Here is an 18172-nt window from a genome sequence, read left to right as displayed (position 1 = left end):
GTATCTGCAGTGTCCATGCACTCAATTCATAGTATTCGCAGTAATAGTGAACTTAAAGTGACCTTGTGTGTAACCTTACAAATTTTACCCAAGTCTGCTGTAGTGGTGTAAAGCAACATTTAACTCTACTCATGTCAAAGAAGGGAATGATCACTTTAATTGTGATATAATTCAGAATTTGCTTGGCGAAATAGACTCCTAAACCACGTAAACAGTATATCTTCATATTTGTTACGGTTAAAGTCTGACAGTATTTCAGTCATCTGCACTATTGAACCCGGACGTGATGGCCTTTTATAGATGAACCTTTGAGCTGATGTGCAAGTGATATTGCAATAAACATTTGATCATCTCAAGTTGTTCCGAGAAGAAACAGCATTTCAAGGTGTAGACATGGCAGACTTTCTCCTTGAGAAATATCTTTGCTGCTATGTGTGTTCTGAGATTTATACAGACCCTGTGTCTCTTAGTTGCCTCCACAACTTTTGTTTCGGCTGTATTTCCAAGTTCTGGGATGAAACAAAAAATACTAACTGTCCGATCTGTAAGAGAAAATCCTCCAAAGGGTGGATACCTAACTTTGCCCTGAAGGACCTGGCAGACTCATACACAAAGAAGGAGAAAGGGGTATACGTCATTGACTCAATGACCGATGAAGTGATCGGGTCTACAGGCTGTGGCAAGGAAGAGAAGAGGGTGTCCACCAGCTCAGAGAAGGAAGAAATGAGGGAGTCCAAAGATTTACGGATGGAAGAAAAAAGGGAGCCCGTAGAATCAGGTGTGAGAAAAAAGAGGGGTTCCACAGGCTCGAGGAGGGAAGAAATAAGGGGGTCCACAGATTCAAGAACTGAAGAAAAGCAAGTTTTTCCTGGCCTGGCTGGACAGGTGTTGTGCAGTAAACATGCAGAGAAGCATAAGTGGTTTTGTATGGACGAGGGGAAAGCTGTGTGTAACGTCTGTGAAAATCCAACTCAACACTCTGGACACAAGGTCATTGATATAGAAAAGGCTGTAGTTGACCTCAAGGTAAATGTGTGCATCTGTTTCAAATTTCTACATGTTCTACATATTACTGGTATAATTTTGACATGGTTAGATTAAGTCAGATCCCCTCTAACCTCACCTGGTGTAACCTGGTGTTGCTTGCCAATGCCACCTTAGCTGGCTTTTATAAAATCAAATATAAGTTTATTGGTTGCCTACACAGATTTGCAGGTATTATGGTTGTGCAGCAAAATGGTTATGTTAATAGCTCCAACAGTGCAGTAGAATGTCTTGCAAATACAATACACAAACACAAATATTTTTGTAAGTCCAAATAACAATCCAAAGCAGATATATTAGACTGAGCAGTGTCTGAATCCAGAATATTCAAATGTAGTATGTATTGAAAATCTATCATTTGGAGAAGATAATTGTATGTACAGTAGTAGGTATATTAGGATGAGCTACAGTACAGTGCATGAAGAAAGTATTCACACCACTTTACTTTTCCCACATGTTGTTGTGTTACAGAGTGAATTTAAAATGGATAACATTTAGATATTGTGTCACTGATCTACAAACAATATCCCAAAAGGTTGAAGTGGAATTTGGTTTTAAGACAACCCCTTTGTTATGGCAAGCCTAAATAAGTTCAGGAGGACAAATATGCTTAACAAATCGCTTAATAAGTTGCATGAACTCATTCTGTGTTCAATAATAGTGTACCCCACACAATTATCTGTAAGGTCCCTCAATCGAGTAGTGAATTTCAAGCACAAAGATTAGGGATTTTTTCAATGCCTAGCAAAGAGCACCATTTCGTAGATGTAAAAAAAAAAAAAGCAGACTGAATATTCATTTGAGCATGGTTAATTAATCAACTAATTAATTATATATCCCATTTAGCAGACGCTTATTAATTAAGCTTTGGATAAATACTCACAGTCACTAAAAAAATACAGGCGTCCTTCCTCACTCAGTTGCTGAACAGGAAGGAATCTGCTCAGGGATTTCACCATGAGGATTTTAAAACAGTTACAGAGTTCAATGGCTGTAATATGAGAGAACTGAGGATGGATCAACAACATTGTAGTTTCTCCAGAATACTAAGCTACATGACAGAGTGAAAAGAAGGAAGCCTGTACAGAATAAAAATATTCCAAAACAAATATCCTGTTTGCAAAAAGACACTTGAGTAATGCTGCAAAAAATGTGGCAAAGAAATGAATGTTATATCCTGAATACAAAGCATTATGTTTTGGGGAAATCCAACACAACACATCACTGAGTACAACTCTTCATACTGTATTTTCAAATACGGTGGATGCTGCATCATGTTATTGGTATGCTTGTCATCAGACAAGGACTAGGGAGGTTTTTTTTACAATAAAAATAAACGGAATACAGCTAAGCTATGTTCCCTCTAAGCTGCCCACGATTGCCAATAGACCATTGCGACATAGGGATCTATGATATTCTTTTTTACCTGCACTGTGTTTACAGCATCAATACAATCTCACACTCAATTCATGCAAATATGTACAAAAAGTATTTCAGCAGATTTTGTGAGTTTTTGCGTGGCTGAATTCGTGTGAAAATACACCAATTTTGTGCGACTTCGAAACAATATTTTGAAAGTTAATGGAGCAATGCATTCTGGGAAACCGTGTTCTACACTGCCTTTTTTATATTTATTTAAAAAATCAAACGTGTCAACAACCCTATATTGTTAATCAACCAGGTTATCACTGAAATACATATAATATACTAGTAGCCTTACAACTTTTTTATTTATTATTAATGCCAATGCTATTTTTATTTTAAAAATGTATTTAACATTTTTTAGCCCTTTTTCTCCCCAATTTCGTGGTATCCAATTGTTTTTTTATTAGCTACTATCTTGTTTCATCGCTATAACTCCCGTACGGGCTCGACGAAGGTTGAAAGTCATGCGTCCTCCGATACACAACCCAAACAGGAAGCACTGCTTCTTAACACAGCGTGCATCCAACCCGGAAGCCAGCCACACCGTGCACCTGGCAACCTTGGTTAGTGCGCACTGCGCCCGGCCCGCCACAGGAGTCGCTGGTGCGCGATGAGACAAGGATATCCCTACCGGCCAATCCCTCCCTAACCCGGACGATGCTAGGCCAATTGTGCGTCGCCCCACGGACCTCCCGGTCGCGGCCGGTTACGACAGAGCCTGGGCGCGAACCAAGAGTCTCTGGTGACACAGCTGGCTTGCCAATGCTATTTTCTATGCTTGTTTTCACTTAGCACCCGTATCCCAAAGTATTATGTTGGAATTTATGAGGTTTGCCAGATTGGAATAAAATCTGTCTTTGTCTTTTTTTGTGTGAAATCGATGAAGGTATTTGATTGGGGAATGGGGATACATGTTCATGATGATCAAGCCTTACATAAAAAAAATGTGTTTGGTTTAAATTCCCCTGGTGCAACTGCAGTATTTGCATCTAGAACGAGTCTGGACTATGATCAATTAAGCCATTCCAATACAGTTCAACAGGTTAATGTAAAATAATGAATTATGTTGACTTATACACGAAACACCAAGGCAGTTTAATGATGATTATTATGGTCGTGTCAATAATGTTTAGGTGCTTCGGAAAGTATTTAGACCCCTTGACTTTTTCCACATTTTGTTACATTACAGCCTTATTCTAAAATGGATTAAATAAATAAAAATCTTCAGCAATCTACATACACTACCCTATAATGACAAAGCAAAAACAGGTTTATCGATATTTTGCAAATGTATTAAGAATAAAAACAGATACCTTTGTGCTTAAGTATTGAGACCCTCAGTACTTTGTTGAAACACCTTTGGCAGCGATTACAGCCTCGAGGCTTCTTGGGTATGACGCTGCTAGCTTTAAAAAATATATATTTTAGAATAAGGCTGTAATGTAACAAAATTTGGAAAAGTCAAGGTGTCTGAATACTTTCCGACTGCACTGTATATACTTATGCTAATGTAACAAGGCATGTGCTGCCGCCTCTGCCCAGAGACCTACTAGGCTTTCATGGCAACGACCATTAGAGTTCACTTTCTCCCATATGAGTCCCTCTTGCAGCGTTCACTTTCTTCCGCTACATTGGTGGCAGTATTGGGACCACTTCCTGCTCAAGGCTAGTTATGTGATCTAGTGGTGAGAAGTTTTCTGTTTTTCAACAATGTGTTGGGTGTAATTACATTGATATATCTAGTGAACAATGGATAAGCAACAATGGGTGTGACGGGTATAAGTAGGTGTGATCAAGCCTTACGTCAAAGTTGCCTGAAGCTGAAACGAAAGTGCTATGCCCTGACCAGTTATTCAGAAGAAAATCCTCTGACTGTCAAATTTATATCATTTAAGAAGGGACCAAAAACAAAACACATTCTACACATTTACAAACTACCTGTTAAAAGTGTTATTACAACCATGGTGTTCTTTTGTTACTGAAGCTTATATATCTAATAACGTGACATTGGTCCATCCACATCATTTGGGTAGACAAATAATGTGTGTTATGCAGCAAAACACAACTATCCTTTTTTTTAAGGATGCAAACCAATAATATGAATCACTGTTGATGCATCCTGTTCTGATCTAATGAGATGGATGTAGGATTTTCAACGGCCTAGAATCAAGGCCTTTCCCAGTCATGAAAGACGAAGCTAGGCCCATCTTATTTCTCATTGGCAAAGACTGAATTCAAGTTAGGGGTTGTATGTCAGACACTCCTATTCCACTTTGCCCAACATTTTATACCCCAGAGGTTGTAAATAAACCCTTTTAAAGGTGATAACGTGTATCCTTTTTATAGCGCTGTGAAATCCATAGTTGAATGGCTTCAAACTGAGCATTTCTTACTGGAAATTGCTGCTGAAATTGAACATAGCTTAGGGTTAGGGTACTGACTCTCCTATGCCACTTTATCCTAACATCTTATACCCCATAGGCTGTAAATAAACCATTTTTTAAGGTGATATAACACACAAAAACGCACAAAATCTGCAGAAAAACTTTTGTACATATTTGCACGAATTGAGTGTGAGATTGTGTTGGCATGAAAGGTCATAAGTACAGTTGAAGTTAAAAAGTTTATATGCACTTAGGTTGGATTCATTAAAACTAGTTTTTCAACCACTCCACAAATTTCTTGTTAACAAACTATAGTTTTGGCAAGTCGGTTAGGACATCTACTTTGTGCATGACATAAGTAATTTTACAAACAGATTATTTCACTTCACACTGTATCACAATTCCAGTGGGTCAGAAGTTTACATACACTAAATTGACTGTGCCTTTAAACAGTTTGGGAAATTCCAGAAAATGATGTCATGGCTTTAGAAGCTTCTGATAGGCTAATTGACATAATTTGAGTTAATCAAAAGAAGTCAGCTAAGACCACAGAAAAAACATTGTCGACCTCCGCTAACTGACATCATTTGAGTCAATTGGAGGTGTACCTGTGGATGAATTTCAAGGACTATCTTCAATATCTTCAAACTTATTACCTCTATTACCTCTTTGCTTGACATCATGGGAAAATCAAAAGAAATCAGCCAAGACCTCAGAAAAAAAACTGTAGACCTCCACAAGTCTGGCTCATCCTAGGGAGCAATTTCCAAACGCCTGAAGGTACCACGTTCATCTGTACAAACAATAGCACACCAGTATAAACACCATGGAACCACGCAGCCGTCATACCGCTCAGGAAGGAGACGCGTTCTGTCTCCTAGAGATGAACGTACTTTGGTGTGAAAAGTGCAAATCAATCCCAGAACAACAGCAAAGCACCTTGTGAAGATGCTTGAGGAAACAGGTACAAAAGTATCTATATCTGTCACGCCCTGACCTTAGAGATCCTTTTAATTCTCAATTTGGTTAGGTCAGGGTGTGACTAGGGTGGACAATCTATGTTTTCTATTTCTTTGTTGGCCGGGTATGGTTCCCAATCAGAGGCAGCTGTCTATCGTTGTCTCTGATTGGGAATCATACTTAGGCAGCCTTTTTCCACCTGTAGGATCTTGTTTTGGTACTGTGCTGTTTAGCCCTACGAAGCTTTACGTTTCATTTGTATTTGATTTTTTTTTGGTGTTCATTGAATAAAATAAGATTTACGCCTACCACACTGCACCTTGGTCCGATCCTTCCATCGACGAGCGTAACAATATCCACAGTAAAACGAGTCCTATATTGACATAACCTGAAAGGCCACTCAGCAAGGAAGAAGTAACTGCTCCAAACCCGCCATAAAAAATTCAGACTACGATTTGCAACTGCAAATGGGGGCAAAGATCGTACTTTTTGGAGAAATGTCCTCTGGTCTGATGAAACAAAAATAGTACTGTAAGGCCATAATGACCATCATTAAGTTTGGAGGAAAAAGGGGGATGTTTGCAAGCCGAAGAACACCATCCCAACTGTGAAGCACGGGGGTGGCAGCATCATGTTGTGGGGGTGCTTTGCTGCAGGAGGGTCTGGTGCACTTCACAAAATAGATGGCATCATGAGGTAGGAAAATGATGTGGATATATTGAAGCAACATCTCAAGACATCAGTCAGGAAGTTAAAGCTTGGTCGCAAATGGGTCTTCCAAATGGACAATGACCCCAAGCATACTTCCAAAGTTGTGTCAAAATGGACAACAAAGTCAAGGTACTGGACAACAAAGTCAAGGTTTTGGAGTGGCCATCACAGAAAAACTGACCTCAATCCTATAGAAAATTTGTGGGCAGAACTGAACAAGCGTGTCTGAGCAAGGAGGCCTACAAACCTGACTCAGTTACACCAGCTCTGTCAGGAGGAATGGGCCAAAATTCACCCAATTTATTGTGGGAAGTTTGTGGAAGGCTACCCAAAACGTTTGACACAAGTTAAACAATTTAAAGTCAATGCTACTAAATACTAATTGAGTGTATGTAAATTTCAAAAATTGGGTTGAAGATGGGTGATTGTGGAAGCCAGGTCATCTGATGCAGCACTCCACTTTTTTACAAGGATTAAATGTCAGGGATTGTAAAAACTGAGTTAATGTATTTGTCTAAGGTGCATGGAAACTTCCGACTTCAACTGCAGATGCACTTGTTTTGAGATTAAAGCAAAAGCTGCATGTAGCCACGTGTGCACATTTGTTCATATCCTTTGCTAGTTAGTGAGTTATTAACCCAGTTATAGATAATTTGTTGTCAGCACTGGGGGAGTGACTGCTTCCTACAAGAGCACAAAATGTGTACATTTCTAGACATCTTTGAAAAGGGAGTCAAGCAAAGAGCTTTTTTGTCTTTAAGGGGCAGTGTTGTATTTTGAGACAGGCTTGAATAAGCTAAGTAGCCAATGGGCAGAGGGTAGCATAATTTGTCTGATTCTCTGTAATAGTGGTACAGTGTGCATTTTATTTTATAAAGTGGTTTCTTGCATCAAACAACACCTCCTTGTCTGAAGGACAAGTGGATTATCAGGTTAATGTCAAGCCCGGCATGTTTTTTTTGAAAGGTCTCGTGGAATGTAGGAATGTGGCTGCTACTGTAGGCTGAATGATAGAACAGCTATTTCCATGTTGAAATGTTATGGGATGCATTTACTCCATTGTTTTTTTATGGTAGGCCTACTTATGACCAAATAGCCACAATAGCCTACTTTACCACTGAAACGGCAACTTAAAGCGGGTACAGCCTCAGTGTTCACAGTAAACCTGTGCTGGAAGTTGCACAGAATTTTCACAACCTTAAATTTTGCGCTCAGCAGCCTTGAAATGTGTTCAGTGCCTACATTTTTTTTGAGGAACCATTGCAGCTAAGCACAGGAAAAGTCCTTTTAGTTAACCCCTCACCTAACCCTTTAACCTATCCTAAACTCCTAAACTTAACCCTAACCCCTAGTCTTTCTAACATTAGCCACCTAGCTAGAATTCGTAACATGCCATACATTTAGCAAATTCATAATATATACGTTTTTCAAATTCGTAACATATAATACGGATTGTAATTTGTTACATATCATACGAATTGGGCGATCCATTTCCATTTCCATTTCACATCCACAAATGAATACATACCATATGAAACAGAACATATACTAAATGAGGTGTCCTGGATTTACCTACAGAATAATATGAAATACTCTGAGACCAGGTTGGGCTATATTAAAAACCTGTACAATATCACACAGGAAAAGCTGAAGCTGTACATGAAGCCTATGCAGGACAATCTGAAGAAATGTACTGAGACTGAGAGAAAATACAAGCATATTGTTCAACACACAAAGGTAAGTGTATTGGCAATGGAAGCAACAAAATAAAATACAAATATAGAATTTTATCTGAATTAAATTGAACAGAATTTTTACTTTATACTTTTTAAATTGGTTAATTTGTGTTTTCTATTAATTGTTCTGAAATGTTCTAACTATTCTTCTATTTTTCTACCTTTCTAACAAAATCATGACATCATTAGCCCCAACCAGTTATTTTTGCTAATTAAGATGCTTCATTGTCATAGACACAGTTGGTGGACACTGAGAGGCAGATAAAGGAGGCTTTTGAGAAGCTTCACCAGTTTCTGAGAGATGAAGAGAAGGCCAGACTAGGTGAGCTGAGGAAGGAAGAGCAGCAGAAGAGAGATACTATGACCACAGAAATGAAGATCATTCACGACCAAATCTCATCTCTTACAACGGGTATCACTACTTTGGAACAAGACTTAAAGAAGCAGGATTTGCGCTTTCTGAAGGTATGAACACAGTAATCCCAAAACTAGACTGCAAACATTGCATGTTGCGTCTGTTAGTTAGAATAACGGACATGCAATGCTAGCGGTTTAGCTTGAGGGTACGGATTAGATAATTTTACAGTATCACCACCACAATATTGCAGTGCAATCAATGTGATTGTGAGTGACGTATACTCCCCAATGTGCTGTTGCTGATAAAGAGACATTACTGCAGCTTTTGGGAAGGTATCCATTATGGTGATGGCTTTGATTCCTTGTCTAAGGTTTAATCGGTTGTTTTCTGCACAGGATATTCCAATGTGTTCTTGACTATATTCTAGCATAATATGATTAACATTCAGTTTTTCTCTGTCTTATCATTGCTAGAGCTACAAAAACATCCAAATGAGGTACGTCCAATATATTTTCTTTCTCAATATTATACGTTATCTGCTTGTTACTGATATAGAGAAATTACTCCTCTTACACAAACGATATGGCCTAAAAATCATATCTCAATATTTGAATGGATGGTGTTCATGGATTGCTGGAAGATCCTTGGTGTCAAACTCAACCCAAGTACAATTGTACTGGAACACACCAATGTACATCATCAATGCATGCAATGATCAAGCAGAAATATGGAATCAAGCTGCCATATTGGATTAGCAATACATCAAAGCATACTCTTAATTGATGTGCTACTCCTAACTTGACCAAAAACCTTGTAAAAACATATATATATATATATATATAAATATATATATATATATATTATAACAACAAAACTTTCGGAAAGGGATTGTGTAGCTCAATGACTTGGTTTGAAGCATCTCAGATTGTTTGGGCATTCATTTAAAACATTTTGATATCAGGTTAATTGATTTCCAGTTTTTTTTAATGCAAACATTAGCGGTTAGGAGGACTCATTCCTTGTCCATAGACTCCTTACAAGCTAAGGAGAACACCCACCCATTATTATGATTTACAGTTGTAGGGCCCAGCTGCAGTGCACACCACAAGATCCTAAAATATTATCGGGAGTGCTCATAGATGTGGCCAAACACCTGGGTAACCTCAAGTTCAGAGTCTGGGAGAAGATGCTGGTGATTGCTAACCACAGTGAGTAACAGTTAAAAGAGAATATGTTTGTGATTAATATGTATTGTAGATGATAGAGTAGGTTTAACATAACATTTTATATGTTGTAAAATTTGTCTTTATAGTCAGTTTTCATGATGTAGCTATACCAAATAAAAGGTATACACTATATAGAACTAACAGAGTATCTCCTTATCTTCAAGCTCCTGTGATTATGGACCCCAACACAGCTCCCAGCTTTCTCACTTTGTCTGATGATCTGACCAGTGTGCGAAACTCAGGCACGCAGCAGATGTTGCCAGATAATCCAGAGCGATGCACGTTTAACGCAAAAATTTTGGGTTCTGAGGGGTTCACCTCAGGAAAGCACAGCTGGGAGGTGGAGGTGAGGAACCACCCCAGCTGGAATTTGGGTGTGGCAAAAGATTCAATCAACAGAAAAGATAGGACATTCGCAAATCCTAAATATGGAATCTGGGCAATAGGTTTAGAAAACAGTGAGTATACAGATCCAGAGGCTAGGCTTCTTGCTCTGAAGAGGAGACCCCAAAGGGTTATGGTGCAACTAGACTACAGTGGAGGGGAATTGTCCTTCTATGACCCCCGTGACATGTCAAAAATCTACACTCACAAAGACACATTTAATGAGCGACTCTTCCCATACTTCTCTATTGGAAAATGTAAAGATGCCAGTGAACCTGGATTCATCCAGATCTGCCCCTCAAAGGTGTCTCTAAAAGTGATGTCATCGTAAATTTAACAAGGAATTTTTCATAGATAAAAGCATCATAGAAAGCCTTTATAGTGGGTATGGTACGTCATTCCTCGTAAAGACTGAATAGAAATGTTCATGAAAGGTAGTATTTCATATTTAGTAGAAATTCAACAAATACATAATTTAGAGTCATTGAGGAATATATCATAAACATGTGGATATTCAAATATACAGAGTTGGTGTCATATTAGTATGCTAATTCAAATTTAATGACAATCTAATATACTTTAATGACAATCAAAGGGCATGTTATAAAACCCTTAAATCAATTATTAAAATGTAATAATTAAATTGCTGTGGGTAATGATTGACTCGTTGTACCCAGCTCAGCTTTTAGCTGTAAAGCTTTTGACACGTAGCGGTAAAGTTATTGTAACCTTTTCTTGATCCAATTCTTCCTTGTGTTCTCAGAAAGGAGGATGTATACGTAAGGAAATCGTAACACATTTATGAAAGCAAGCATAATAAAGCTTTGGGTTGACATAATCTGATTTGAGTTATTGTAGTACCGGATTCTAACACCAGGGGGTCCATCATTGGAAAAAGGTTTGTCCTATTCTCTGACCGACTATGGATTAGATTTGCTCACCTCCTGCGTCCTCTCTCGCCTCCTTTTGAAAAAGGTCCAAATGAATCGAAGAGAGTCTGCGAGGAGAGGGAACGTGGATGGAAATCTGATTGCTTGAAACGAGACAGTCCTTCTCAACTCGCAAGTCATTAGGCAAATTACGTTTAAAGGGGTGGATCCCAAAATAAATGTGTAAAGTGATAAAAACAAATGAAGTTCATTTTTTAGATAAAACAATAAGTTCAATTTTTTTTGTTAAACATGTGCATATTTTTCTCCTCTGATAAAACAAAAGCTGATTCAAAGTGGGTGTGTCTGATTTAAAAACTTCTGCATACAAGTGTATAGTGTTGGATTCGACATTTTGAACATTGAGCCATTAAAGACATGATAGATCAGACGCATAGTATATTAAGGGGTGACAGAGACTAGGTCTCTGTAGAAAGACAGATAGCTGTGTAATGTGTTGGGAGACAAGAAGAGAGCGATGTGCTGATACAGGGGAGACAGATGGACCTCTGTGGATTCGATGAAGGAGGGGTTAAGGTCAGGAGGTGAGGACAGATTCTCCTAAGGAAGTAATAAATGTTTGTTATCCTGTTACCCTCTTTATTATCTTTCTGTAGAGCCATAAAATATAAGGATTGGAGAGAAGGAGGAGTGTCTTAAGTGGGATATAAATATCTGGATGGGACAAATGTTGGGTTTTCTGATTACAGCTGTCCAGAACTTTTAGGAATAATTAAACTTGGTTAAAGCTTCTCTAGTGTCCGTAAGTTATTTACTCTGAAAAATAAGAACCTAACAATAGTCATTGAAAGTTGGTGCTGGAGAGTAACTGTAAATTAAAATAATCAACTTTTTCCTCAGTACATTTTCCCTGACACCCAAAAGTACTCGTTACATTTTGAATGATTAGCAGGACAGGAAAATTGTCAAAGTTACGCACTTAACATGAGGTCATACCTACTGCCTCTGATCTGGCAGACTCTAAACACAAATGCTTAATTTGAAAATGATATCCGAGTGTTAGCCTGCCACTGGCTATCCGTAAATGTAAAAAACAAGAAAATGGTGCAGTCTGGTTTGTTGATTAAGGAATTTTAAATGATTTATACTTTCACTTTTAATACTTATGTATATTTTTGAAATTACATTTACTTTTGATACTTAAGTATATTTAAAACCAAATAATTGAAGACTTTTACTCAAGTAGTATTTTATTGGTTGACTTTCAATTTTACTCAAGTCATTATCTATTAAGGTAACTTTACTTTTATTCAAGTATGACAATTGGGTACTTTTTCCACCTACCAACAACTTGAAACACTCCTCGAACACTTATTGGTTTTACCGAAACGATCATCTCCCTCTTTCATTCTCGTGTTAGCAGAATGCCATCCATTCCTCAGTTCAATGAAAATTGCACTGTAGCCTTTCACTGTAGAATATGGATAAAGTTATATTGAATACCATTAATTGCAGGTAGACTCTCTCCGCAGGTTTTCAGATAAACGCACTCAATTCAAGATATAGAACTTTCAAAATACAGAAAGTGACATTTTAAATCCATAAGGTTAATTAAAGTGTCAACTGTAATTTTATTACCGTTTATTGGCATATATTTGCATCAAACAGAGAACATATATAACTATTACTTATAGTAAACCGAATGCATCATATTTTGTGATGCAATTCAAACAACCTTGATTTTTCACATATTCATTCATTCAGGCAGATTCAGTGCATTCAGAAAGAATTCAGACACATTGACTTGTTCCACATTTTGTTACGTTACAGCCTTATTATAAAATGGATTCAATAGTCCCCCCCCTCACTAATCTACACACAATACCCCATAAAGACAAAGGAGCAACAGGTTTTTAGACATTTTTGCAAAATGCATATATATAAAAAATGAAATATCACATCTTCTAAGTATTCAGACCCTTTACTTAGTTAAAGCACCTTTGGCAGCAATTACAGCCTTGAGTCTTCTTGGGTATGATGGTACAAGCTTGGCACACCTGTATTTGGGGAGTTTCTCCTATTCATCTCCGCAGATCCTCAAGCTCTGTCAGGTTAGATGGGGGAGCATCGCTGCACAGCTATTTTCAGGTCTCTCCAGAGATGTTCGATCAGGATCAAGTCCGGGCTCTGGCTGGGCCACTCAAGGACATTGAGACTTGTCCCAAAGCCACTCCTGTATTGTCCTGTTGGAAGGTGAACCTTTGCCCCAGTCTGAGGTCCTGAGCACTCTGGAGCAGGTACTCATTAAGGATCTCTGTACTTTGCCCCATTCATCATTCCCTTGATCCTGACCAGTCTCCCAGTCCCCGCCGTTGAAAAGCATCCCCACAGCATGATGCTGCCACCACCATGCTTCATCAAAGGGATGGTGCCAGGTTTCCTCCAGACGTGATGCTTTGCATTCAAGTCAAAGAGTTCAATCTTGGTTTCATCAGACCAGAGAATCTTGTTTCTCATGGTTTTAGTCTTTAGAAGCCTTTTGGCAAGCTTCTAGCGGGCTGTCATGTGCCTTTTATTGAGGAGTGGCTTCCGTCTGACCATTTTACCATAAATGCCTGATTGGTGGAGAGCTGCAGAGAGCGCTGTCCTTCTGGAAGGTTCTCCCATCTCCGCAGAAGAACTCTGGAGCTCTTTCAGAGTGACCATTGGGTTCTTGGTAACCTACCTGACCAAGTCCCTTCTCCCCAAATTGCTCTAGGAGGAGTCTTGGTGGTTCGAAACTTCTTCCATTTAAGAATGATGATGGTTAATGTGTTCTTGGGGACCTTCAATTCTGCAGAAATGTTTTGATACCCTTCCCCAGATCTGTGCCTCGACACAATACTGTCTTGGAGCTCTACGGACAATTCCTTCGACCTCAAGGCTTGGTTTATGCTCTGACATGCACTGTCAACTGTGGGACCTTATATAGACAGGTGTGTGCCTTTCCAAATCATATCCAATCAATTGAATTTCCACAGGTGAACTCCAATCAAGTTGTAGTAACATCTCATGGATGATCAATGGAAACAAGATGCCCCTGAGCTCAATTTCGAGTCTCATAGTAAAGGGTCTGAATACTTATGTCAATCATTTGTAATGCAACTAAAAACCTGTTTTGCGTTGTCATTATGGGGTATTGTGTGCAGATCGATGAGGATTTGTATTTATTTAATCAATTTTAGAATAAGGCTGTAACGTAACAAAATGTGTAAAAAGTCTAGGAGTCTGAACACTTTCCGAATGCACTGTAAGCTAGGAAGAAAGGGGTTTGGCTGATTTCTCATCGAACAGCTCATCTGGCAAAAAAAGAAGTTTGACAATCTGTCAGTGAAAACAGTGTACTGATGCCTCTTGGTAGTTTACAGTTCTATAAAACCATTGGTAAGTTCAATAAGGTGCCTCAGAATCAATCATGAGAAATACATTGCCACAGTACTACAATACACAGTTTGTTAGCTTACTTAAAAATCTAAATCATAGTTCAAATATGATGACACTACTTTACATACTCTTTTTGGTTCAAATTAAAATAAATGTTTCCTGATACTGACATGATTCTCTTTATCATTGACTTGTTTTTACCAACCGTATACCTTGCTATAATCCTATAGATTAGGAGGAGGACAGTGATATGTAGAGGTTATGCTTCAGGCAGCAATGAAAAAAATCTAGTGCAAAAGAATGTCTGATTCATTCTAAGCATAACCCAAATGTTGATACAACTCATTCCTCTGACGAGAGAGCCAGTCTTTCCAACTTGGCGTCGAAACGTTTTCGGCTAGAGTCCAGAATGTTGATGCCGTTCTTTTCAAAGTCATACCGGAGTTTATGCAGCTCCTCCAGTCGCCCTGTGATGTTCTGCGTGCTGTACTCCAGGACTTTAGGTTTCTCCATTATCTGCCTCATAGTGATCCCTCCCTTTAATAGACAGTCCAGTTTTGAACTCAGCGTATCCGACCCGATGAAGAGCACAGTGGGGTAGCAGACGATCAGTTTCTTGACGTCGACTTTCCGACAGCCGAGAGACGCCAGCTTCTCCTGAAGCATCTTGAGGTTTCTCTTCAGGTACTCGTTAGAGAGGTCCAGGATTTCTGCCCCAGCACCCTGCAGCAGAGCCAGCAGCTCCGGATCACTCATCTTGAAAGTCACCTTGAGGAAGTCAATGTTTGCCTTCACCCTCTTGGTGCTGCGGATGAGGATATAGAGGTTTCGGGAAATCACTACCTTGGCAAACTGCCCAGGGTCCTCTCCACCTAACTCGGCGCACACATCTTCCAGGAACTCCACCATCTGACGGTTGAGCTCGACACTGTTGGAGAAGGTCCGTGGCGCCGTGGTCAGCAGGCGGTGGAGGTCCTTGGCGTTGAGGCCCAGCGAGCCCAGGAACACGATGTTCTTCTCCAGGTTGTCGTTGTCGCTCGAACGGAAGAAGGACTCGGGCGAGCGGTCCAGAATGCTGACGATTTCGCTGTCGCTCTTGAAGACACTCCGCCACATCGCCCAGCGTTGCTCCAAATGCTCACCCGAGCGAGTGATGGCTCGTGGGTACCGGGAGATGATGCCGGCCACCACTTTGCGGCTGGCGCCTTTGCCATGGAGAAAGTGAGCCAGACCTTGCTCATTGGTGATGATCTTGCGAAGCACTCCCGGTTGGCGCTGGCGCACCATCTTCACGTCCACCCCCATGAAGGTCAAGCTCTCCAGCAAGGACTCATTCTCAGGCCCCACTGAAGGCTTTGAGTCGCTGACAGTTGCAGTGACGGTGCAAAGCCCCCTGGGAAGACCGACAGATGTCAGCTGGGCGGGAGATGAGACAAAGCGGCTAAAAGCTGGTACAAGGGTTCTGTGAAGGCCTAGCAGACCCTGGACTCCTGGCATTAATGTCATATTCAACACTGTTGAAACATGACATCAGACCTAGAAGAAAAAAATACAAGATAATATTATCAATAAATTCTACCTCCAGTGAAATTATAGTAGACATTTAAAGTCTACTGAACTCATTAATGATACTGATCAAAGTCAAGCTACTTCGTACATTCTCTAAGCAGGACGAGAGATTATAAAAAGGTTTCTCCAAACAGCTGTGCAGAGAATACAGCCATTTTATAGGCCCTCAGTTTGTGCACCATTCAGCAGCACTGCAGTAGCTTCTAGCTACAATTAATACCAGTCCCACATATACAAGCTATCAGTGTTAACAATCTATTGTATGTGTTTCATGGAGATAAGTAGCTAGTTATAACAGCCTAGCTAGCTAAATGTAAGCAAGCATTTAGCCTGCATGCTAGCTGACGTTGCTGGGAATTAGCTTGCAAAAAACGGAGCTAAATACAATTATATTTCAACTTACTCGGTCGATTGTCTATAAGCTTGATCCATATGCATTGGAGGGGACAAACATCTAATGGAACTTCATTACCAAACGTAGGCAGAGAGGAGGTAAATCTACAACAGACCCACGTTTGGAACGTTTGTTTAATTTATTTTCTATTAGACTATTTTTCTCAATTTCCCCCTGAATAAGGACCAACCCTACGGACAATCAGCAATGTTTAAATTTAATGTTCCTTAACTTCCGGCAGACTATCCGTTTTTTTGTCAGCTAATTCCAACGATAGCAGCGCTAGTATTTACACACTACTAAAAGCAGTTACTTACTTACGTTAGTCATTAGCTACTGTAAATTATGCACTACCGATCCTTAAGAAGATTTAAGCAATACCAACCGGACATATTTGGTCTACTCTCCAATTGACAGTGCACGCTTTGTGCCACATTGAAAATGCTTTTTAAATACATTAATTTGCTTGTGTACTATTACAGTAACTAACATTAGCTAGCTACCTAAACAAATCCTTATTGAAAGTTAGCTATTTGTCTTAATAACTGCTCACCCTTCTTTTGTTTGGTTTCTCCTCTACCACACACTGCATACCGTTTCCCAATGACCAACAAACGAGGAACAAGCAGGTAGTTTGTTTACATTCATTTCCGGTAAAGCCTTCAGCGCACTCTTGCTGTGGGGGCGGACGTGCAGTTTGTAATGCCATGCAATATATAGCAACACGCTAGAGGGCGCCAGAAGTCATTGGATGGCGCCATCCAATTTCTGTAAGAGGTGTATCGAAATAAACATAATATTTGTTATTCCTGCCTCCTGTAATTCTGTATTTGCTATCATATTTATATAATTGGCTTTATTTACCATATGACAGAGTTATATAGGCATAACATTATGCTACTGTATGTTTACAGGCCCAGTTTAGTCAACATTGTTATACGCCACTGAAAGGGCTTTGGCCAGGGTAGGCCGTCATTGTAAATAAGAATTTGTTCTTAACTGACTTACCTAGTTAAATAAGGTTAAATAAAGGTTACATAAAATAAAATAAAATGAACAAAAATATAAACAACATGTAAAGTGTTGGTCCCATGTTTCATGAGCTGAAATAAAAATCCCAGAAATGTTCCATATGCACAAATAGCTTATATCTCTCAAAGTTTGTGCACAAATTTATTTACATCCCTGTTAGCGAGAATTTATAATTTTCCAAGAGAATCTATCTACCTGACAAGAGTGACATATAAAAAAGCGGATTCAACAGCATAATCATTACATTACACAGGTGCACCTTGTGCTGGGGACAATAAAAGGCCACTTTAAAATGTGCAGTTTTGTCACACGACACAATGCCACAGATGTCTCCATTTTTGAGGGTGTGTGCAATTGGCATGCTGACTGCAGGAATGTCCACCAAAGCTGCTGCCAGAGAATTTAAATTAACATTATCTTCCGTAAACTGCCTCCAACGTAATTTTACAGAAATTACCGGCTTCACAACCGCAGACCACGTGTAAATAGACCAGCCCAGGACCTCCACATTCGGCTGCTTCACCTGCGGAGTTGTCTGAGTGGGGTGGAGGTGTTGCTGAAGAGTATTTACAGTGCCTTGCGAAAGTATTCGGCCCCCTTGAACTTTGCGACCTTTTCCCACATTTCAGGCTTCAA

General features: G+C 39.5%; 2 protein-coding genes across 2 annotated transcripts; one reads left to right on the top strand and one right to left on the bottom strand.

Annotated features, from left to right (window-relative positions):
- The first annotated feature begins 347 nt into the window (after positions 1–347).
- Positions 348–11910, top strand: LOC135552119 (zinc-binding protein A33-like). Its single transcript, XM_064983543.1, has 6 exons — positions 348–1026; positions 8166–8261; positions 8495–8725; positions 9092–9114; positions 9696–9826; positions 10009–11910. Exons 1-6 carry the CDS (start codon positions 394–396, stop codon positions 10557–10559), a joined length of 1665 nt encoding a protein of 554 aa, XP_064839615.1. The 5' UTR covers positions 348–393; the 3' UTR covers positions 10560–11910.
- An 819-nt stretch (positions 11911–12729) lies between these two features.
- Positions 12730–17161, bottom strand: LOC135552118 (transcription termination factor 1, mitochondrial). Its single transcript, XM_064983542.1, has 2 exons — positions 17058–17161; positions 12730–16077 (listed from the first exon to the last, which is right to left on the bottom strand). Exon 2 carries the CDS (start codon positions 16045–16047, stop codon positions 14884–14886), a length of 1164 nt encoding a protein of 387 aa, XP_064839614.1. The 5' UTR covers positions 16048–16077; positions 17058–17161; the 3' UTR covers positions 12730–14883.
- Between the last annotated feature and the right edge of the window lie 1011 nt (positions 17162–18172).

This window comes from Oncorhynchus masou, chromosome 13, assembly GCF_036934945.1.
Source record: "Oncorhynchus masou masou isolate Uvic2021 chromosome 13, UVic_Omas_1.1, whole genome shotgun sequence".
NCBI classification, from domain to species: Eukaryota; Metazoa; Chordata; class Actinopteri; order Salmoniformes; family Salmonidae; genus Oncorhynchus; species Oncorhynchus masou.
This window is presented reverse-complemented; position numbering and strand designations above follow the sequence as displayed.

What these genes read in the sequence shown, in the direction of transcription:
- LOC135552118 (XM_064983542.1), bottom strand. Translation starts at nt 16,047, where the DNA reads ATGACATTAATGCCAGGAGTCCAGGGTCTGCTAGGCCTTCACAGAACC.
- LOC135552119 (XM_064983543.1), top strand. Translation starts at nt 394, where the DNA reads ATGGCAGACTTTCTCCTTGAGAAATATCTTTGCTGCTATGTGTGTTCT. An exon ending in AGGCTGTAGTTGACCTCAAG is followed by an intron (nt 1,027 to 8,165) that starts GTAAATGTGTGC and finishes AATATCACACAG; the next exon opens with GAAAAGCTGAAGCTGTACAT. An exon ending in TACAAAAACATCCAAATGAG is followed by an intron (nt 9,115 to 9,695) that starts GTACGTCCAATA and finishes TATGATTTACAG; the next exon opens with TTGTAGGGCCCAGCTGCAGT.